At 40.3% G+C, this 24,607-nt stretch overlaps 1 protein-coding gene across 1 annotated transcript in view; it reads left to right on the top strand.

The window, feature by feature from the left end:
• Nucleotides 1–3,401, top strand: part of smad3a (SMAD family member 3a) — a 29,342-nt gene extending 25,941 nt beyond the window's left edge. Inside the window, exons 7-8 of the mRNA XM_028581171.1 lie at nucleotides 1,275–1,419; nucleotides 2,913–3,401. Of these exons, the coding sequence (XP_028436972.1) occupies nucleotides 1,275–1,419; nucleotides 2,913–3,036 (269 nt within the window). The 3' untranslated portion in view covers nucleotides 3,037–3,401. The remainder of the gene's footprint in view (nucleotides 1–1,274; nucleotides 1,420–2,912) is intronic.
• The last annotated feature ends 21,206 nt before the right edge of the window (nucleotides 3,402–24,607 follow it).

Genomic DNA, 24,607 nt, shown 5'->3' with positions numbered 1-24,607 from the left:
GAACGGTTTTAAAGTCGTCCATCCCTTCATTACACTATCTTTTCTCCCTTTCTCAAATGCCGTGGTTCTCAAGGGCTGAGTTATGCCGGTGGCGATTTATGTCGCGGATCTTTCTTCGACACGGTGTAATACTCCCACACGGCCACGACATGTGGGCAAGGCACCATTTGACCTTATACGTGTTATGTCATGCCAGCGTAATATCCAGTCAGTGTATCTTCTCCGAATCAGCAGCTGCAGTAGCAGCATATGCTAGCGGCTGTTGTCCGAATCCCACTGCAAAAAAAAACCAACACATAAATATTGGCCACTGCCATCGGTAAATGCCATCTTACTTGCCGAGAGGCCGATGTTCTGCCAATAAATGGGTGCATCACTTCTTATCTTCACCACCAGTCCAGGAATGTCCTCCTTAGCTATAGTGTCTTAATAGAGGTTTGTTGTCCAAAGAAAGATGTTTACACAAGCGCTGTTGAACTTTGTTGTCTGAGTCGCCCATGCCCCTTTCAGACAAGCACCTCTTTACTGAAATGTGACGGCAGTTTTACACGTAGGTAGTTTCATGTTTGAAGTCACTTTTAATGTAAAGGTCACAATTGCAATCTTGTTATGTCGAACTTTGTGATGCCGTCAGATCAACACAAAGGCTGCACAGGGTAACATTCACAGAGAAATGAAATGCATTTCTCGTTCGCCTGATTTAAGGATCACTTTTCTCACGCAAGTATCATCTACGCTCAAAGAAAATAAAATCGCTTTATTAAAGTATGAAACCGTGTAATTCAGAAGATTTTACAATTCTCTGGAGATTCCTTTTATGTCCGCTCCGGTTTAGATCAGGCTAAATAAATTGCGCTTGTCAAAATAAGGTTAAAAAATAAATAAAAACTTTGTTGAAGCACAGTAACATTAAGACCAGCTGTCTCCATCCTTATGTCCCCCTCCCCCCTTAATAGATTGCTCCACTGATTTAGCATTGCACTCCTATGCCTGTTGGACACACAATGGACAGAGTGGCCAGAGTCAGAGATATCATCTTTTTTTTTTATTATTCCATGCATTCTTGTCAAAACTAGGCGCCTCCATTACCAACAATGCAGTGTGGCATCACCTGAGGCTTCAGGTTTAGCTCCCTCTGGAGCCACAAAAGGCTTTATACAACAAGTTCCCCTGAAAGCCAAACCTCCCCGAAAGCTGTCCCATCTTCTGTACACGTCTAAATGTGGTAAAACCAAATAGATTGTGACCAGTTGTGTGTTGGCCATTCCCTCCAGGATGTAACCTGAAGATCTTCAACAACCAGGAGTTTGCTGCCCTGCTGGCCCAATCGGTCAACCAGGGCTTTGAGGCGGTGTACCAACTCACCAGGATGTGCACCATCCGCATGAGCTTCGTCAAGGGCTGGGGAGCCGAGTACAGGTAAGCTGCTCTCACAGATCAGCTAGTGGGTTAATGGCAACCACTCACTCATATCCTAAATGGTAAACCCCAACCGCGACAGAGCTGAACTGCTTAACAGAGGATAAAACCCACAACCAACTTGTCAGCAACACCGTTGTGCAAAGATCAAGTCCTTAGCACGCCCTTATGTAAACACAGACAATAGAAACAAACCATAGAATCACATCCCACAACTCAGCCGCTCCCGTTCTCAGGCATCTGCTTACACTCCGGTTGTATAGAATCCGGTGTATGACGTCGTCGAGCCCTCATCAATACAAACAGGCCCCAGTTGGTACGGCAGACTATTTTTAAACAAACCCACATGTGCTGTTTCAAGAAGAGATGTCAGACTTTCCCTCTCCCATCCCTTCCCTGTTTTCCATACAGTCTGACTCACTGATAGTAAGGAAGGAGGAGACGGAATTAAAGGGGAGCCAACGATTGGCTGAAAGTTGGCTCTGCACAAGAGGTTTCCTCAAGGGGGAAACCTTTGTGCTGTGAGCAACGGCTCACCAGTCCTGTCCAGACCGAAAGCTGACATGTGGAGACAGTTAAAAACAGGATTCAGGTTACTGGACCAGCCGGGCCTCCACCCACACGTCTGTCCGCTCGGTCTTTTCCCATGTCGACTTTTGGTTGTTGTCTTTTAAACTCTGATGTCTCTTTTACCTGTTCTTTTTTTTTAATCCACTAAAGAAATAGATAATAAAATGTAAACGGATAAATGGCAAAGATGATTGAAACCAACCATATAAACTAGAGGGATTTTGTATGAAGGCCATGGGGAATCATGGAAGTGCCAAAGGATATATAAAGATCAAGAGGAGAAATGTCTGAAAATGTTTTGCTTTTATTGCCTCTTCTAAAAGATTTCTTTTTCAAGAATTAAAAACAAAAGAAAAATAATACTATTGTTTAAGTGGAGGTTTTTCAGATATAGAAAAAAAGCTAACACGTTTGTGAAAACAAAACTTCCTATTTTCAGTTTTAGTATTAAGTACCCATACATTATATTTAATCCATAAGCACTGGGATTCTAGAGAGACATAGAGGCTAGCAGGTTTTGGCTTAGGTTATCCTATTTATTCTGATTCAGCTGAACTTATCACTATGTAGATGAGGCATTGATAAGATAGACTCATAAAAAAAAAAAATTATTGTAGACATGAAATATAGGTCAGATCTTTGCGTTCCCAATCCCAAGTTAAAAAGTGACAACACAAATAGAAAAAAAGAGAATATTGGTATTTCAGTTCACTTCACACACTAGACTTCTGTCTTAACTGGCATTACGAGGTGTTAAAGGTGTATCTCAGAAAGCAGCATTGGTCCAGTTCTTTGTGCTTTTTGTCTTTAGGTTTTCTGAGACCAGCTTCTTGCCTTACATTGACTTTGTGAGTTTACTCACACACATCCTGCTCTCCCTGTGTACTCAACATCTGTTTCTGCTCTCCTCATGTCTCTCTCAGGCGACAGACGGTGACCAGCACCCCCTGCTGGATCGAACTGCACCTCAACGGCCCCTTGCAGTGGCTCGACAAGGTGCTCACACAAATGGGCTCCCCGAGCATCCGATGCTCCAGCGTCTCTTAGGGAAACCCTTCATCCACCCACTTCCTGTCAGTGACTTAAAAAAACCCACACAGACTGCATACAGGCAAGAACGGCTACACAAGTACAGCAAAATGACGAGCCTCCCCCTCATTCAGCCAATCATCAATCTGTAACTTAGTCCTTCCTCCCCACCAGCTGTCAGTAGCACTTTTTATATACATGTTGTTTGTGGCAAAAGGGGACAAGTGCATTAAAGCAGTACAGTGTTAGTATGATCTCAACATTTTGTCCAGAATTATTATGATGGCATTTTTGAAGTGCCAGAAAGGCTGTAGCAATGGCAGGAGTTTTTTTTTGTTTGTTTTTCAATTAAGAGATTCTTATTTCTTACTTTTTTTTGTTTCAATTTCATTTTTCATGATTTTTACATTTATTTTGTACAGATGCTGAAGTGAACAGTGGATTTAAAAAAAAAAAAAAAAACTTTTTTTTTTTTTTTAAAGCATTAATAACAATTTTGTAAAGCATGTATACGATCATGCATTTCACTTGACTTTGTTTCTGTATGTGGGCATTTGATGGGTTATGAAGACATTTCTAAATGTGACCCAGTGAGACAGATTGAAAATGAATAATATGATGGAAATGTTCAACAACTCTTTCTAAACACTGTGTGAAGGAATATACTGTCAGCCTAGTACAAGCATTTGTTGAGGTTTTCATACGGTCATGTGCAGCCTGTGTTACTCGGACGAGGCAAATCCAGTGTTTGACTACAGATTTGAGTTTCAGACAAACAAATGATCAAGAAAGAAATCGTTCTTAAGATAAAGCAGACAGGAGTTACATCTCTCAATACCTGAATATAAGTACTTAAAGACAGTGGCATTCATCAAATGTCATCAGGAGGATGATGCACTTTTGTAAAATGTTAATATTCTAGTAAAGCAATGTTGGTTAATGTACATTCAATGGCAGTTGTAGTTCACAGCTGCAATAGTTCTCGCCAGAAGGTTATATGAAATATATTCTGCATTCGTTTCAGGAAGCTTTGCCAATTTGCAAAAATACTTTTGCAGCATTGTATTGTGTAGTAGGTAGTATACGATAGATTATTACATAGAACTTGAAAACATCTCACATACTGTACTTTCCTGCAAACCTTTTAGTTAAATTATAAATTGGAACACACAAAATGTAGTTGGAATACTTGTGTGCGATATGAATACTCTGCAGAACAGAAGGCTGTGTAAAGAGAGCAGGAAGATGCCTTTTGCTTTTTTAATTTTCTCTCTCAGCAGTCCATAACATTGGTGTTATTTTTAGCCATCAGTGATATTGACTTTTTGCACACTCAGGACGGTAAAAAAAATTGAATTATGTACAGGAACCAGCGAAAAAGGACAGATGCGTGACTCTCAAGACTAGTCTATTTTGCTACCAATTATTTTTATAGGACAGTAAGGTGACAACGTGTTGTCTGCTCCAAGTGTGTTTTTGCGTGACATGACAGGAAGTACTGCTAGCCGGCCTGGGGATACTAACCTTGTATTTCTTTTACCTACAAAGACGAGGCAGTTTTAGCTCAAAGCACAATTTATTTTTTTTTTTTTTTTACAAAGGGAAATGTTTAGACCGATCAAGGCATGTAATTAAAGGTAGCTTCTCAAAATTTGATGTTTTTTTTTTAGGTCCATGTACATGTAGTACATACATGTTTATAATGTGACCGTTAACCTTTTTATAATGTTAATGGTTTTGGAAACGTGAAAAAAGGAAGCAAAAAGATGAAAAAAGAAAAAGCTTTTTTTGCTGAAATAGAAAAGCATAGTCTTATCTTTGGTCCCGTTTCCTTTCAGCCACCCACTGTGGTGGAAGTGGATCGATTTCCTTCTGGTTCTATAACTCTAGACAAAGACCCAGTGGGTGAACACAGTATTTGGATTCCTTTTGCAGTACTTATTTACATTACCCTAGCTTCTGATGTTAATGCCAGTCCAGTGGTGCTAATCTGTAACATTTTAGGGACTCGAGATAACAGCAAAGCCATACGATTTTTACTGTCAAAGCTGGTCCATTTTTGATCTCTATGAAATGATGATGACTTTTAAACCTTCCGTGGGATTGTTTCAGAGACAGTAGCATCTACCGATCTGAGACAAGACAGCTCTTTGTAGAGCTTCTAGTGTCCTCCAGCACAGCGGTCCTGACCCTAATGGGCTCTTTTAAGCCCACGGTCAGTGGAATTACCCAGTTGGGAATATTTTGCAAGCAAATTTGTCATTTTTATACACTTTTCAAGTTATCTTGCTTGTGCTTTCCCCCCACCCTTGTTTAAATTGTTCACCATAATCGTCATTATTAGTTGTGATTTATGTATTGCTCTTTTTAGATGTCTTGTATAAAATCATACCCGTCATTTTTCTCTGCCTATAAAAAGTTGATGTGATGCTTTATATTTTTGTTTGTTATTGTTGGTCTATGAATAAAATATATATCTTGTGGTGATACTGGAGCCGAGTAAGAAGGAAACTGAAGCTGGGTATTATAAATCTTTAAAGTGCTCATATTGTGCCTTTTGGCTTTTTCCCTTTCCTTTATTGTGTTGTATATATTTTTTGTGCACGTTATAGGTTTACAAAGTGAAAAAGCCCAAAGTCCACCCCAAAGAAACTTACCATCTCCAACAGCAGACACTGTTCAAAACTGCTCCAAACAGCTCTGTTGTAGTCCAGCCTTTACTTCCGTGACCAACGTTCGTCACTTTGTAACACGTTATAATGCTCGCCTAGCTGCTAGCGTGCCACGCCCTCATACTCTGCTTCTGATTGGCTAGGAGTGCTTACCTAGCTACTGCGCATGTGCGATTCCCAACAAAGAGGGAACAGAAGTGAGATGTCTCACTCTGTAGCTAAAACAGAGAGCTCAACACACAGGGTGAAAAGAGGAGCTGCAGCAATGTGCAGTACAACAAAAATATGGTGTTTTTTGAAAATTAGACCACATAAACCTATTCTGGTACAACCTCAAAATACAATTATGAACAGGAAAATGAGCATAATATGAGCACTTTAATGTCAAACCAAATCTGTATTTCAGTTAACGGTCAGGTTATTCTAGTACTCAGATTCACTTTGTTGAGCATAATAGATCAAATATGGAATAATTCGACATTGGAAAGCCACACTAACTTATTTATAAATTTATAGCTTAACAAGTTTTGTTAGCATGAAATGTACTTAAAGGCTGTTATTACAGACCTCTCTGGAGACACGTCAGGTTTTAGACTCCTTTTGTCTGCTTTCTTCTGTATGTCGGGGATTTCCTAGTCCGTGGTGGATAATTTGACGCTGTCCTCAGAAGCAGACAGAAACTGTAATTACGGGCACTAAGCAGACACTCTCTTGGCTCGTCACAATTACTATGTCACAGTCTAATGCAGACCATAACCGTTTCTGCTGTCACAGAGGCACGACAATGGCTTTGACTATGAATGCGAGGCTTTGTTCTGATTTCCCTTAAGGTAAAGAGGACAGAACACCTGCTAGGAACTTCAGAAACCACGTCACTGTGGTGACAAATTGTTTGGGTGCGTGAGAAAAAATCAATTGTGAAGAGCGGGTGGAAGGACTGTAACCTCTGCTGGTTCACTCTTGCGATATCTGGATATATTTAAAAGCAGTCAATGCAGAAGCAAGAGCCCTCATCGTGACCTTCTTTTAATAACGTTGTACTATAAACTACTGCGCATGGCGTCCAAAGCTGAGGCAGCAACTCCTGCACAGTCGGCTTTACATGATGCCTCCACCACAGTCTCCTGGTGTTAGAGCCGAGTCCTGCCTCAGCTTCCTTCCAGACAACACAAACACTTAATAATTAAACAGACATGCAGGGGTTGAGACATGTGTGCATGTGCATACGTTCAATCTGGAGCTTGTCCAATAAAAATAGCTAAGAGGCAGATTTGTTTCTCTATGGATTAGGACAGCACTGAAGATATTATCTTAAGGTATATGGTATGCAGCATAATACCAAATTATAATATACTTAATTCTGTTTTTGAATACAGTTTGACTTATTACTTGGTTCAAAATATACCCTTATTTTGAACCAAGTAATAAGTCAAACTGTATACCCTTTCCTATATTAGACATACTTAGGCTATACGGCTCTGGAAACATACATCAACAAGCTCTGTACATGTACTCTGCTAAATGACAATAAAGTTGAATCTAATCTAATCTATACAAGAAAACTTTAGGTTTGAAGCTTTTTGTAAATACTTACTAAGACTTGTACCAGAAATGCAGTTTAATGTACTTCAACTATCAAAGTCATGTTCTTCTCAAGTATACCTCAAGGGAGTATATATAAAATAGTTTTGGTTAATGCACTAAAGTAAAAGAAGAACTGAATGGGTGCTGTCCATGATTTTGGGAAATAAATCACAATCATGCAGTAGATTATATCAGACAGCAGACATTGGTTTTTTTTTTTTTTTTTTTTTTAGAAACTGGAGAGTGGTCCTGTCTGAGTGAAAATCATTTATAAATCATGGCCTCAGATGATTTATTCCACACAGTCAAGATCCAGACACAAGCCATGTTAAAATGGCTGGAGAGTAGGAGGGTAAAGTGCATTATGCTCTGTTATTACTTTAACTTTTAGATGTTTTCACTCATAACATCTCCTGGTAAAATCCATAACCTCCCTCATTATTGCCCTATGAATAGAACTATATACTAGATTTATTTTATTACTTGGTTGAACTGTGTCGTGGTGTGGTATCACACAGCCCATGTCACAAAATTAGACAGGTGTCTGTTTAGTCCTTTATTGCTTTTAGTTCAACATAAATGCTCCCATACCGATAACACTAATATTCATTCAACAGATTCTTGGTTTTTATTTTCAGATATCATCTCCATTGTTGGTTTGTGGAGTGTGTGCGTCACTGTCACCGTGTTGATATAGCAACAGCAGGCTTGTTAATGTTACTGATGCCACTGAGCTGTTCCAGCTCAACACCGCCATCTGCTGGCTGCAGGGAATACTGACGGGCCCCACACAGGAAGTTTCAGGTTGGTAATGGTTCCAAACTTTTATTTATTTAGTAATGTTGCCTTTATTTGATAGTGGACACTACAGAGGTGATGTCACACTATTATTAGCTTTAATGCAAGACTATTCACTTGTATTAGTCCCTTTAATGTGAAAATGATCAGCTCTAAAGCTATAGTGTGTAGTTTCTGCCGCCCCCTTGAGGAATTCTAAGTAATGACAACAACTGTCGCCGCATCCACATGATACAAGCCTTCCGTGATCGCGCACGCGCCACCACCCCTCCTCCGCACAGTGGCTAGTAGCCAAGGAGGACACGGAGGATTAAAAAAACATGAAGAAGAAAGTTACCGGATGCCACAATTTTCTGAACATAGCCATGCTGAGAAATACAGAGAGAGTTGTGTGGAGCTGATAGTCTTAACTAGCTTTGTAGCAACTCATTTGGCGATGGCTTGAATGTAACGGACGTTCATTAATATAAAAAATGTACGCACTGAAGCTTTAACAGGATAGATTTAGTAGTATGGAACAGTTCCACAAGGAGGTGTCTTCCTGTTTGTACATACAGCCTCTGCAGCACACACACGTATGTTAGGGGGACAAAAATAGAACAGCTGAAGATATTTAACAAAATGTCCACACTGAGATGCACCAGACACACTAAAGATATAGCATGCCTTCTTGTATTTTACGTAAACATAGAGAGTTTTTCTAGTATTTTCTAGTTAAACTGATCAAGACTTTTAAATCTCCAATTGGCCTGTAAGGCAATTAAAGTTTATTTGAAATGCGTCTTTCAAACATAAGGTCAAGAGTAAGACATGATCCATAAACAAACACATACCACATTATAATAATATTGAATAGTGTACATATTCACTGTACACATATTTAACTTATTTGGCAATACAGAGATTATTGAACAGAAAAAGTTGTATATGCATTTATCACTCCAACCCATGAATTAAGTGAAGAATTACCACCGATAGTCTGTCAGTGTTTGTGCCCACATGATTAAAGCTAATAGTGATTAAATGAACACAACATGTGCAGCGGAATGAAAGGGCTCTGTGCATCGACAGAGACAGAGAGGAAACATGGCTCACGTTGTCTGTCCAATTGATAGGACTCAGCGTTGACGAGTGGGCACAAAGATGAACAGATGAGTGCCGTCAGCTCTGTCTCCGCGCGAAGGTCACTCTGGAGCAGGTGTTGACAGCGAGAACATTTGTTGATAAACAAAATCCATCTTTGCAAAGGTCACCATTTGCTTCATGTCATCCTGCCTCATTCTCTCTTTATCTCTCCTTCTCTCTCTCTCTCTCCTTGTCAAATCTTCACTCTCTTCCTGCTCTTTCTTGCTCTCTGTTTACTTCTCTGGCACCGGCCTGAGTTAATTTCACGAGGAATGCCTGTCATTGGTTGGTCACAGCTCCGTCTGCCAGGCAGAGCAAAGCGCTGCAGCATTATCAGCGTTCAGTAGCCACCAACCGGATCGCACGGCCACAGGTGGCTACATTACAGCTGTCTGTGGACAGCAGCAGATACCCGGCCCTGCATGCCAACGGAGATGGGCACCCACTTCTCCAACTGGCTGCTGTTGGCCCTCTGCCCACTCACACACACACACACACACACACACACACACACACACACACACACAAGCTACTACGCTAGCCAACACTCATCCCCCCTTGTCAGCTGTACCACCCGTGCAGGAGAGGAAACTCTCGCACCGTCTCAACTGAGCAGACGTTCTGTCCCAACAACATTCACAAGCACCTGGCCAACACTTATGTTCAGTGCAAAAAAAAAACAAAAAAAAACATGCATATAAGATGTTCAAATGCAAGCTGGTTGTAAGAGAATGTTTGGTTTAGCAGGGAACAAGCAAAAGCGTTAATTCATTTTTTTCCTCAAAGCAATTTTCTGCTGTTTGGTGCAGTTTTATTTTTTATTTTTTCGTTCCCAGTTTCTCTCACTACGAAAACCCCCTAAAACTATCCAACTTCAGTGTGTAGTGGAACACTTCCAGTGTTGAACCCTGATATAATAAAGATCAAAGCAAGAACAGGTCAACATTAAACCCCAAAGAACAGGGACAAAGAACAATCATAGGAGCAAGAGAGAGAGAGAGAGACAGAGAGAGAGAGTGGGAAAGGAAAGTGGTGGGAGAAAGAGGCAGAGAGGGAAACATATTTACTGACATCCATGGGCTGTCACCACTCTGATTAATGGTGGTTGGAATCCCTGCCTGGTGAAAAGGTGTTGTTGGGGTGTAGAGAAAGCCCAGGCGCTGACCTAGAACTAATAGCATTCGACTTGAACAAGCTGTCCAACCTGAGAGAGTGGGCTCTGCTGCTGCCGCTACAGTCAGCGCCGGCCTGGAAAGAAGAGGAAATAAGAAAAGTTAGAAATGGGGAAACAAGGTGAGAAAGGTAACATGGAAACCTTTGAACTTTGAACACCTGGCCTGAATCCACTGATTATTCTCTACATAATCCAATAGTTTGCTCAAGTAGTGAGCAGTAAATTTCAGATACTCGTAAATTAACTTGAACTGACATATCCTTTAAAGGTGAATTATTGTGGGATTCAGGGCCAGCATAAGGACACAGAGGAGAAGTCCTCAGCGTTGTTTAGAATTTAGGGGTTGTAACAAGCAGAGGAGTTTACAGTTTGCAGGAAATAGGCTAGCTACGGCCCTGGTGAGATTTCCAGCAAAAACTAGTTTACGATTTAAGGTCACTCTGCATATTTGATAGCTGAACCCAGAACCTGTCAATCATCATGTTTGCTGCACAACAAAACTAGACTTAAACAGTCGACAGCCTCTGTTCTTAGACAGCATGCTAACATGCTCATGATCACAAAGCGTACATGCTGATGTTTTACAGGTATGATGTTTATGATGTTCTATCTTAGTATCTTAGTATCTTAGTGTGTTAGTTTAGTTAGTTAGTTTAGTGTGTTAGCAGCATGCTAGCATTTGCCACGTTGCACTAAACAAAGTAGGCTACAGCGGTGGTTGATGGGAATGTCATTCATGTAGCAGGTTTTTGGTTATAAACCAAAGTACTGGGCAAGTACGTTTTTTGACCTGATGATGAGTGGCGAAACTTGCACCAGATATTTTGCATTAAGAGATTGGGTAAGAATTAAGATTAAAAGTTTTAAAAGGAGTTTGAGCTCTTTTAGTTAAATTGGGACTATTTGTATAGCCCATCAATGTTTCAATGGGCATACAGAGACACAACATTGGCTCCTGACCCAACTTAAGCTCCAAGAAAGAAAAAAAAAAAAGAAGAGAAAGGCATTCCCCTTGTCTGAGTGTCTATGTTGAGCTACACATTAGTATTGGTTCCTTGAAAGCTGAGCCCTGTCATGCACACAGGTCAACTCACACTGAAAAAACACCTCACAATTACCAATAGCTCCTGCTCACGTTTCCCTGCAAAACACCACAAAAAAGGTCTTGCTTCAAATAATCTGCAGCGTATTTGCCAGGACCATCATGCTGCCGAGGATGTTTTTGCTGAGGGCAACAGCAAGCCCAACAGCTGGGACATAATGAAGCTTTCAGGCACTTGTTCTCCCATCGTGTAGCGCCAGCCCCTGTCTGCTTCCACCAGATGTTCCATGTTTTCCCTCCAAAAAGGCTCTGCTGCTAGCAAAGCAGGAACCAGCTAGCTCCACAGTTGATTCATGATTATAGGGTGATAGTTGGGTTAATTGCTTGTTTCGTGTTTATTGGGCGAGGCCTTGTCACTTGGTTGTCGTCTTTTGTGTAGCTGAGAAAATCAGTTTGACGGTAACTAGCGCTGCTGTTATCAGTCTGGATGGTCTGAAGTCAGTTGGGAGTTTGATAAACATGATGTTATTGATTTATTTTCAACATTCAGGGGAGCTGTCGTCATGAATAGCCGCGTTGTTTGATTGTTGACAAAGGACGACATGAAAATGTGTCATCATGTGGCCTCAAAGCGGGCTGTCTCTCCACCACAGTATTGAATACAAGATGTTAGATGATGCAGGAGCAGCATTATGTGTGTGACTCAGCACTGATCGCAAGCTGCTGAACCAGCCAACATCACTGTTGGATGATTCTAGGGCTGTGCTCGATTAAAGAAATTCTTAGTCGACTGACACTCAATCAATTGTATCGACTAATTGATTAGTTGATTTAATCGACAGATCTGTAAATCTGAGTTTCTCCGCAAAGAGTCATGCAAAAGCACCACTTTAATTCTTGTGTTTACCAGAGATGTGCTCGTACATTTCTTGGAAATAAGTCATTCAGCATGAAAAAAAGCATAAAACATGACTAATCGACTAAAGAAATCTAAGTTGACTAAGACCAAAACGACCGATTAGTTGACTAATCGACTAAGAGGGAGCAGCCCTAGAGGATTCAGCAATCCCTCTGATAGAAATCAGTGCTGCTGAATCGGAGCTACAGATAAACAGACCACAGCAGGCATTGGTTAAAGTCTGCTCCATCTCACATGATGGTGCAGAGTAGCATTTCATCCTGCAGGAGACCACTGAAAACCTACTATAGTAAAGCTTAAAGTAGAAGTAACTAGGCTACTTATGTTTAATCCTGTGGTACTGTTAAAAGCTTTTCAGAGTTCTTGTATGGTTATCTCTTCATTAAATATATACTGTATATATACAAAAAGTTTATAAGTTAAGTGCAATCACGTTACACAAATAAGATCTTGCTTTGACTTCAGTCATGTTGTGTGCGTTGTCCGTATTTAATATTTGGTTGAGCCTTGCATACTTTTATACATTGCATATCTGTTGAGATATTTGATTTAATATTAATGTTTTTTTGCAGCGCATAAACCCTTACACACACACACACACACGTTGAAAATGTCTTTATTAGGAGTAACCTCTTGGGATGCAACATCTCGTTTTCGAGGGGGTCCTTCACAATAAATAAATAAACAGAGGCAGGCAGATGGTTATTTTTAAAGGCCAGTTATTTCATGGATCCAGGATACTATGCATCCTGATAAAGTTCCCTTGCCTTTGGAATTAAAATAGCCCCACATCATCACATCCCCTTCACCATACCTAGAGATTGGCATGGGGTACTTTCCATAAAATCATCTGTCATTGCAAATCAAACCAGCTATTAGGCTAACTGACATAAAACCATGCCAATCTCTCCAAGGGAACTTTATCAGGATGCATAGTATCCTGGATCCATGAAATAACTGGCCTTTAAAAATCTAAATCTTGTGTGCTCACTTTTGTTGCCAGCGGTTTAGACATTAATGGCTGTATGTTGAGTTATTTTGAGGGGACAGCACATTTACACTGTTATACAAGCTGTACACTTAATACTTCACATTTTAGCAAAGTGTAATTTCTTCAGTGTTGTCCCATTAAAAGATATAATGAAATATTTACTAAAATGTGAGTGTACTCACTTTTGTGAGATACTGTAGTTTATAAGTCACTGACACACACACTGTAGGTAAGAAAACTGAGGGTTTTCATTCATTCTTGTCTATCTCAAAATTTGTATAAAATAAAAAAAGGAAAGAAAATAATTTCACTCTTTTCTTATAGAAAATATTGATTAGTGTAAAGTCACAGTTTTTTACAGTTGCTAGGACGCATTTCTTAATACTTGGGTCACTTTGTCAAAACTCTTCACACAGTGAGCACAACAGAAGTATATGTGGGCTGAACTGTGGATCATTTATCATTGCTTTGACACAAAATGCATTCAATGACTACATCTTTCAAATGACATTCATTCTTTTCTCACTTCAACACAACAACCGGCAAAACTCTATGTACCTACAGGCCAATTTGCACATGCTAACATACTGTTTTCAAAACTGTTAAATGTAAGTTCAAAGCAATAACATAATAAAAAAAATAATGCCATGAAAACAACAGGTGTTAATCTTTCATATTTCATTACAAAAGAAGACAACCTCAGAATAGTTTTGTATTGTGACGTTAACATGGACCCAGCCAGAGACGGAGTGGCTGAAAGAGGAAGAAGAGTGGCTGGGAGGGGGCGAGGAATTCATATGCGTGGTGGAAGAAGAAGAGGAAAATCAAGACCTGTAGTCTCAGATGAGATTAGAGCTACTGTAATTGATCATGTAATCAATAATGGTCTCTCAGTGAGAGTGGCTGGTCAAACGCTCAACAGAGACATCTATTGTTAGAGTTTTCGGGCAAACCAACAGGTAACTTGTATTCTGCATGGCATCTGACTGAGCTGCACATTACAGAAGTCACTGCAGAAGACAGAGTAGATTAGCATTCCTATTGTATCTGTATCAGTGTGTATACAAATTCTTGTATTTTGGAATTACTCAGTGCAAATAAAATACATACAATATATTGAAGCGTACTGCATCATGCCTGATTCATTCCAGTAACATATATTGCAGTGAATTTTAAACAGTAGAGAGGTGTCCTTGTTTTACATAAGAAAGCATTGTATAATGATACCTGTTGTTAGTGTATTTTAGGTCATTGTTTTGTGGGTGACAAAGTGTGTTTGTTGGCTGTCAACCTTTGCTAGTGTTATGGGAGTTGATTTGAGACATGTATGAAGCGATTTGGTAGTTTTAGTGCATTTTGAATGTGAAATGAACTGCTGTGCCGAGCTGAAAATTGGTTAAGAGAACTGTGTTAAGAGTTTTGAAAAAGTGACCTAAGTATTGAGAAATGTATCCTAGCGACTGTAAAAAACTGTAAATTATACAAACTGTAAAGATGAAAAGTTAATACTTTCTGTATTGGTGTTTGATGCTAGTGTTTTGACTGTCAGTGTGTTCTGAGTGACAGTGTGTGGTATCTACAGTAGATGAGGATTGTTCATAGTGTTTGGCTGCACTGAGGGACGTGTGTGAAGAGTTGTGTTGCTTGGAATGAGTTTTGTAGGAGATTTGAACTGATGAGTTCAGGTGACTGTTGGTAATGCCGACTGTAGTTAGTGTTTTGCACATGTGGCTTCAGTTGTGACCACTGTCGTTTAGCAATCGAAAACAAACTGTAATTGTGCTGTTAATTTTTGATTGATCAAGTCTAAAATAAATGCCATATACAGTCAGAATGCCAGAAAATAGTGAAAATTGAAAAATGTAATGTTACCAAGGCTTCAGACTGCCAACAGCCCAGAACACAAATATGTTCAATCTCAACTGTAAAAGTATAAAATCCCCACGTTTGAGAAGCTGGAAAGACAACCTAAATGATCAGTTATCAAAACTTTTTTTTTATTACTAGTTGATCAAAAAATGTATTCATCAACCAATCAGCACTACTGTAAACTTTATTAATACAAGGACACAAGTTTACTGTCATCTGTTTGAGAATGCTGATCAGTTTTTATTAGGGTTTGCTGTGTGTGTGTGTGTGTGTGTGTGTGTGTGTGTGTGTGTGTGTGTGTGTGTGTGTGTGTGTGTGTGTGTGTGTGTGTGTGTGTGTGTGTGTGTTATGTAGTGATGCATTTTGTGTTAATTACACCATCTAATCTACCCCTTGTCAGTGGAATCATGTTGCAGGCTAACTGAATTAGTTGTTTTTACATATGTAATTAATTTAAATCATATCATTATGTTCCTGTTAAACTGAAGAGGAACATAGTCAAACCTTGTTTTCTTGTTGGGCAAATGAAGAAATCTCTATAGGCTATCCTGTCACTGATCAATGCACATTTAGATGTTTAACATCTGGCAAGCCACTGGAATCGCCATCATCCTCCCATCATTAGCTTTCACCATTGCCCCGGGGTTCATAATGTCGTTAGCTTACATAGAGTCGCAGTAAAGTGATGTTACATGACGTTTCTCAACTCCTTTTATTGGAGTAGCCTGCCATGCAGCCTGCTTGTCCTATTCCATGGGCACCACAGGGAAATAAGACATGATGAGAGCAGAGGCCTGATGACATGAGGTTTAAAATTTCTTGCGTCAAACATCATTTAATTTGGGGATTAGGCAAATAAAACGCATCACACTAGCTAGCAGGAAAGGCTTTCTAGCAGTGGTTTAATTTTATGTGCTCATCGAAAAAGGGCTATAAAGGATTTGGTATTGAGCCAGTTGGCCTACACAAGCTTTTATACATTTTCAGTCTCACTTTTGCAGCCTGACGTTAATCTGCTACATTTTCTGCTCACATCTGTATTTAGCCCAAAAGGTTTAACACAGATATTCAAAGTTGCACCATTGCTGCACTAGTTTTAATTGACTGTGCAGTCAAAATGATTAGCCTCAACGACTGAAATTACGTAGTTGTAATTACAAACAGATGGGAGGCTTTATTTGCACTTAAGGCAACTGTGTGCATGGGAAATGCAGTGTGAACAAGAATAATTAAGAAGTTAAAGTCCTGTTTTTTCCAAGTTGTGTTTAAATAATCAACACTATGATGTAAATTTGTTTCAAATTAGCTATATAGTTATATGAATGCATTGCCTGGAGCAACCATTGACTTCAATCCTTGAGGTTGCGTAGATGCAGAGACTTTTTATTTCTTTATTGAGACCTCCGTTTGTTTGTTTTCTGGAGGGAAGCAGCATGTAAAAGCCTCATGCTGAGATGTTTCACGATACCCGAGGGCTCATTGGGACGGAAACTAATCAAGTGAGTCGGACAGTTCTTTCTGTTTAAGGAAACCATTCCATTTGTACTTTAACTTTAACTTCAAGAGACTAAACAAGTTGCCATAGTGCAGTTATTCCCAACCATGGATCCGGACTCCGCAAGGGGTCTCAAGATAAATATAAGGAGTCACAAAATTATAAAAAGGATAAATAAATAAATATTTCTTTTTACACAATATTATGTTACAAGTTCTGACTTTCCTTAACTCATATCCTCACTGATGCTATAACCCAGTGGTTCCCAACCTGGGGTCCGGGCACCCCTCAGCGGGGCGGCAAAGATCACAGGGGGGGGAGCGCAAGTCTTTATCTGGTATGAGGTTGAGGTAAAAAAAAAGAATATTTGCACATGTTAAACAAATTATGATGATACACTAGAATATATAATGTATACAAAAGTCTGTATTAAAACTATATATTTTTGTTCTTGCTTAAAATTGTAGGCAGGCCACTTAGTAGGCCAAACCTCCGGGACCTCTTAACCTGGGACCCTTGCTGTCATCAGGTCAGCTGCTAGCTGCTAGCATCCTCGTCTTTCCTGCCGCCACGGCATCACTATTTTATGAATGAAACATGGCGGAGAAATGTAAAAGTCCTGATAACTCCTCTGTATCAAAAAGAAAGTAAGGCTCTATCTCGAGAATTACCTCAAGTTCGGTTTCTTAGACATGAGTAGGGGGGGGGCGCCATGGAAAAAAACGTTGGAAGCCAGAGCTATAACCTGTGATGACGGGTCAGATGACATTACTTAATTTCAGTGGAGCACATCGGTTTTTTCAGTAAGCAATTTGCAGTATTCAGATATTGATGAAATTAGTGGAAATTAAAGGGGCTGTACTCGATATTCAGAACATTAATATAGCAGTAATATTTAAATATCTTCTATGTAAAGATATATTAAAGTAATGGCATCCTGAGCACAGAATAAAGTGTTCTTTGTTTTGATAGCCGGTCCGGTTGTGTGTGCACGTTAGCGCATGTGAGTGCCTTGTGTGTCAGTATCAGACGCCGAGGCTCGTGACAAAGCGTCTGTTTTTGGTTCGGGGGACGGTTAGTGAGAGCCGTGTGGAGGCAATCCCAGACCACAGCTTTTTCTGAATGTCGAGCACAGCGCCTTTAACAGTAAATTTTGATTCATGCATGCTCCCCAAGAAGGTCAACTTCAACTTCAACTAATATAGGCCTAACAAAAAAAGTAAGGTTAATCATTTTATGAAAAATATTGCACATATTCATGGTCCCCAGAAGATGTATGCTAATAACGTTTCTGACTTGTTTGCACCATGATCAGGACAAAACATCCACTTGTACACAAGAAGTGTCAACATCTACTGGGCAGAACACAAAGGAATTGAATGAGCTTCCCCATAGGTTGAATCATTTTGGAAACTCCACATCCTCTGGCATCTCCCCGATGTCAGCTTTGCACACAAGACTTTTACAGTAATGGCTGGGTTGTCATAAAACGTGTTGTAGATATGCACGTTCACCAGAGATTAGCCATTTTTTCCAACCTTTATTTAATTTACTTTAAGTAATATTGTCTATTTCAGAAAGCCTTGCTAAAACCACAGTGCACTGATCAACTATACTGAGGCCGTTGGGTGTTACAGTAGGTGACTTTCCCCACCTGGATATATCCTGCCAGTCCAAGGAACAAACCTTTATTGCCAAACTCCTACTACGTCTTTCAAATGTATTCTATATAGCCTAAAAATCTAGATGCACCCTAGAGGCAGCAAATTTGCAGCCAGGGTCAACATCTTGATGTGGGTCTGGCTTGCAGGCCATATTCTATATTCTTCTGTGCAGATTACTATGAAGTTTACTAGAAACATTTACTGTGTTTATTTTGCTGGTGAAATGACCTTTACTTTATTCAGCGGGCCTTCTACTTGCTCCAAGGTTCTAACAATAAATAATGAATCAGTATGTTTTTTTGTTCTGTCCACCTCTCTAATATAGTGTAATTAATATTTCAACCTCTAGGGGTCGCTAGTGGGCTTTAGACTTTAGTGTTTAACCTCTTAATGAGAACAATTATCAAACCGTTTTCATTCACTTAAAACAGGCTGCCAGGGTCATTGTTTTTACTTTAATTTGGATGACGTGTGTGTGTGTGTGTGTGTGTGTGTGTGTGTGTGTGTGTGTGTGTGTGTGTGTGTGTGTGTGTGTGTGTGAAGTAGTGATCAGCTGAGATGAATTGGGTTTTGTGTCTACTATATTTAATTTCTTGGTTATGCAGCTGTGCCTCCCAGTTCTTTAAACCAGCTGGTTCACTGCACAGGGCCACAACAAGGTGAGTTGTTTGCAGTTTACTCAGTGTACAACAGAGGTCACTAGAAACAGCTCTTGCATGAAGTTGGCACATCCTCTCCATCAGAGCTGGTGTTTCACACTGCTGTGGACTAAAGTTTCCCAAAAAAATGCTGTAGTTGTGAAAGTCTTTCTTTAAGCTACTATTAACAAACAGCTTGTATCTTATTTCCACCCCCATCTGATTCAGCAAACCTGCAAGCACAGGCGTGCTTTATTTATGCTGGTGGATTGTATGCATGACAGTTTTGCTGAGGGGAAAAAAAAAAGTTCCTCCTCCCCGTCTTCCCCATGTGTCCCCCATTGATTTTGGCGCTGCTTTGATGTGACTCTGCACCAGAAGTGTCACTTAGATGAATCACTGTTAGTCCAAGCTGGCATTGCTCGGTACTGACAGAAGGGAGAATTCCACACGGATCAAATAAATACAGATGTGAAGTAATTAGTTGTATTCCCAAGGAGCCTATTGTGGGCATGTTAAAGATGCCAGGGATCAGCTGGCTTTCCCACTAGCAGCTTTTATCAATTTAAACAGGAACGGAAACTAGGTGGGTCATAACCCATGTGGCTCTGCATGAGTCACATGTCCAACCTGGAAATTAGACAAGGTAAATTGTCTGCAATGCTTGAAAATTTAAATAGGAGCTGACTTTTGTGATTAAAAAAAAAACCTGGCCTCTTCTTTCACAGAAACTTACCAATTTGGGAAATTAAGCAAATACTTAATACTCAAATTCCAAGGTACTGTATATGTATCAATAAAGTTCACGCACCACTTCTATATTGCTATGCTGGCTTTATATTGTTTGTAGCCATGACCAGGAATTCTTCGATGACAGCTTTTTTTTTGCATTACTCGTTTTGTTTTTGTGCTATTTAATAATTAATTTCTTTTTTCATTAAACCTTGATTCAACCAACCTTAGAGCAAATTCTTATTTACAGTGTCATCCTGCGTGGCGAAACGAGTCGTGATTGGTGGAACTGACAGAAAGGAGAAACAGTAAAAAGCAGCACATCACACAAAAGGAAGGCACAGAAACACACGGACTGCACCTACTGCATTTTTCTTAAATTTCACATGAAACACACTCATCAATGTTTTTTTCAAACAGACAGCCCCCCCCCTTAAAAGAATTAAGCAAAGTACAGTATGCTGATGGTCATGTTTAAAAAGAGTTTACAACAAATGCTGTTGCTTTGGTGCATTGAAACATTCAGAGATGTACATCAGGTTAGAGGCCTCCAACAAGTTATGTAAAACACGCTTTGATCTTCACTCTGACCCAAAAACACATTAGAAAAATAACGCTGCTTTTAGTGCATCATCTTATGACAAAAGGAGTGTACGTTTGCCAAATAATACTGCCATTACGATTAATGCCACTTCCTTGTGAAATTGAAGCCCCACTTTTTTCTCTCTCGCAATTATAGGCCCCTTCAGGAGGGGACGTATTTATGCCCAGCAGTTAGCAATGCATTGATTTAATACGTTTCTAATCAGGACATACAGCTTCAGGGCCTAAAATGTTAATTTTTCCTGCTGCTTACAAAGTAGCCTTTGATTTTCTGTCACGGCAGTAATTACAGTGTTTTGCCACAAGATAGGGAGAGAGCTTTGTCTCCTCTAATTATGAGGTAATCATTGCTGTAGTGCCAGCATGTTGTTTTCACCTTTTTGTTAATACTATTTTAATTTTATTTTTGCAGCTTCCGGCTGTTACCTTCCCTTTTCATTCACACTGTGACACTGTTAACGCTGTGTGTGTGTGTGTGTCTGTGTGTATATTTGGAGTGTAGTAGCCTAGTGACTGTAATTGTTGTGGTATGGGTGCTGTTAATTACTGGAGTAAACGGTTGAATCACGGCCAGGGCCCTTTGTGGTTGCAGAGTGGCGGGCAGCAGCAGAGAGAGACAGAGGGCTGGAAAATTGTTTTTACCATCTGGGGACCGAGGGAGAGAGAAGGGGAAGCAGAAAGGAGAAAAGGGGGAACAGTGGCAGACAGAAAGGCCCAATTGGTGGTCAGAGCCTAAGGGTCCGGTGGTCCATATGGAAGGAAACACTTTGCCTTGCGCTTTATTGCACACCTTGCTGTTTTAATCAATGGCAAGCCTGTTCACAGAGCCTAGAGCAGCAGTAGTTGTTTCTCATTGTCTCACTGCTACATCCACTTTTCCTGCTCCACTACACCCCAACACTTCTTACCACATCTCTGAAGAGCTGTGCAGCACTTTCCGGCCTCTCTCGAAACAGGAGAAAGTGGATGTGCTGCGGTGAAAACGTTTGCACTGTGTGCAAGGTAAAAAGCTTCTATTTTGTAATGATGATTTGATACGCTTTTGGTTCCTGCCCGCGCTGTTCTAATATCCCAGCAAAGCAGGGATGAGAATGTAGATGCCTGCTGTGTTAGGAGTCGATTCTTAAAATGGAGGGCACCATTCCATCTGAATTCCATTTGAGTGTTGAAAGTAATGGGATTATGCTACAAAAGGCGTGTTAACATTGAGACGCTGGGACGTGTGCTAATAGCACCATAAAAGTGCCAGCCAGCAGTCGTCTGACTCCCTCGTAACCCCAGCCTGGTTGGAGGCAGTTCTGGTAATCAACCCCCCCCAGACCTAGCGCCATGTTAAGGAGTGGGGATTTAGGCCTCAGTTATGTGGGAGGTTTGATTTCATCACAGAACCTTTGCATTAATATTCCATTAAATTAGACACATTTTGTAAAGAACAAACAAAACAGGTTGAGCTACCTGTTTGAAATGGAAGACCCACAGTTTTAATTTCATTTCATTGGCAACATCTTAGATAAGTAGTAACAGAGCAGCAATCAGACAGTGGAGCGCTACACCGTATGTCTTGCATCTGATGGTACATAATGACTATAAAGGACAAAACTATTCAAATTTCAATTCATGTTGTTTGCAATGATCCACGGCAACTCACATATGTGAGCATACATTCGGTCACACAACATTTGAATGCAGAAAGGCCATGACTGAATGACTTATTTAGTGACATGTCCTTAAATCTGATTTCTCCAACTCTACCTCTTTTCTCCAGATGGGGCGTTGACTGTACTTCACCTGACGCTGTCTTGGGCTGACTTTATGGACTCATGAGAGACCTCATCATGTAAGTAACTCTGAAAACAACAGATGACCGAAATAACACACGATTTCTGTTTAATAAAAACAGAAATCGTACACATTTCCACTGTAGCCACAAAGTCAAAGTAAGCAAGGCAAAGTCATTTTTTGAAATGTGGATTATTGAGGCAATGCGTGGAAGAGGATATGCAAAAAAATAAAATAAACTAATTTCATCACAAAATAACTATTGTAAAACTATGGACTGGAGATTAATTAATACATATTTGATGCTGGTACTATTGTAAGTATCTTTCAGAAGCAAGTAGACGTAAAAGTGATTACCCAGTGATTAAACCATTGGCTAATCTGCTTTTAGTTAAATAATGACTGATTTTAACTGTGGGATCCATGTCCAAGTTTTAATCCGGCACCAGTGCTGGTAGTAAACTTTCGTCCCAGCTCACTGCTGATGTTTTGAAGCTTAATAAAGTTCACAGTTGAGTTTTATCAGCAGTAACGTAGAAGGACATTTTTTGAATTGAAATATGTTGCCCAAAACAAACCTTATCATCCCTAAAAAAAACATGTACTGCACTGTGATTGGTTGGCACGGTGCACTAAACAGGGTGCTCAACAGAAACAGAATTCAGCTTAATGTCTACATAATGTCTACTTTCCAGAAGTCAGACTGCAACAGTCTGGACTGTCTCTCCTCCATGTAAACTGACACTGTTACTGCTGTTTGGCTCGTTGTATTACAGCCTTTGCCCTCACTTGGATTTGTGATTAAATTTAGCAAAGTGCTGCCGATAGCCGAATTGTCCAGCCACTCTCAATTACCGTCTAGGGAGGGTACCTGAGAAAGCTTAACGCAGCAATTAACAACTTAATTAAGTGCCACAGCCATTGTGGCACTTCTGGAGCCATGCAACAAGGGGAGTATTGATTGCAGGGGATTGCCAGTTGGTCCCCAATTGATCGCCCAATTGATTGGCTTGGATAGGCATTCCTCAATGACTCAGGAGTTGGGATGTGCGTGCGTGCGTGTGTGTGTGTGTGTGTGTGTGTGTGTGTGTGTGTGTGTGTGTGTGTGTGTGTGTGTGATTTGTCTCAGAGGAAGTAGCCGTCACGTCGCTGTGTGACACACTGATAATGACCTGCCTGGCTGGCTGCATAGCCCTCTCCCAATCCCCCTGGGTGTGACACACATGTCTGGTGTCAATCATTCGCTCTCTCTCTCTCTCTCTCTCTCTCTCTCTCTCTCTTTCTCTTGCTCTCTCTCTCTGTCTTTCACATACACACACACGCAGATACACACACATACACACACACACAAACATGCAACACACACACACACACACACACACACACACACACACAGGCCCCAGGACTGCGCTTGAATCCTAATTAACATCTGCAGTCAATCCATTCTAAATACACCTGACAGGGATGCAGTAAAAACACGCACGCACACAATATATTGTAAGTACTGACAATGTATTAAACTGACACTTCAACACTAGAAACACAAATACACTTCCATTAAATTTTAATGTTTTTACATTACATCTTCAGTTATTTCTTATGGGATGTCTTGACTTACATTGGTCAGATCTTATGTTTATTATTTTTTTTGTATATGATTACAAGTAGGTCACAATTTCCTCAGGCACAGAAGCTCTTTTAGAAAAACATTGGACATAAATGGGGACATGAGGACAGATACAATGACAACACACACACACACACACACACACACACACACACACACACACACACACACATACACACACACAAACACACAAACACTGGTCCAGTGCTCCCTGGGTCCCTGGGGAGCAGTTAGGATGCAGGGCAGGGCTGGATGTAGGAGGAGAGTAAAGTGGTGGTAAGACGTCAAATAAACTGTCATCTCTTATTGTGTCAATGAAGTAATTCCCTTTTAAAGGCTTGACCTTTCACCCTGGAGGAGTTCGGCCAATTGCACAGGGTGCTGGAGGAGTCATGAGGTGATAACAAATGACTCAACTGAGGGGGGAGGGTGCTACGACGGACTCACCCTGGAGTCCCACAACAACACCAGGTAAAGGATGTGGCCAAATCAATTACAAACAGCCCCACACTCTCAGACTCAATTGTTTATCTCCGTACCGGTATTTCTTTTTTCTTTTCTTTAATTTGCGATAAACTACAGATTATTAAATTAAAATCTGAATATTTTATATAAATGCTATTTTTAATTCTATGGTCTTAATGAACAACAGCTGCCTTTCAATTTAACTGCATTTCCCCACGTTAGTAGTTCCTTATTTCACCACTAGGGGGTCATGTTACAGTAAATGGACAGGCTTGCACAGGACTATTGAGCTATGATCAAATATTTTTTTGGCAAATACATTTTCAAATTCCTGGATGGTCATACAGTGCTACATTTTCAAGTCATGTAATGACACTTGATTGTCAGGAAAAATGATGGCTCTTTGTGTGTG

This window comes from Perca flavescens, chromosome 1, assembly GCF_004354835.1.
Source record: "Perca flavescens isolate YP-PL-M2 chromosome 1, PFLA_1.0, whole genome shotgun sequence".
Taxonomy (NCBI): Eukaryota; Metazoa; Chordata; class Actinopteri; order Perciformes; family Percidae; genus Perca; species Perca flavescens.
This window is presented reverse-complemented; position numbering and strand designations above follow the sequence as displayed.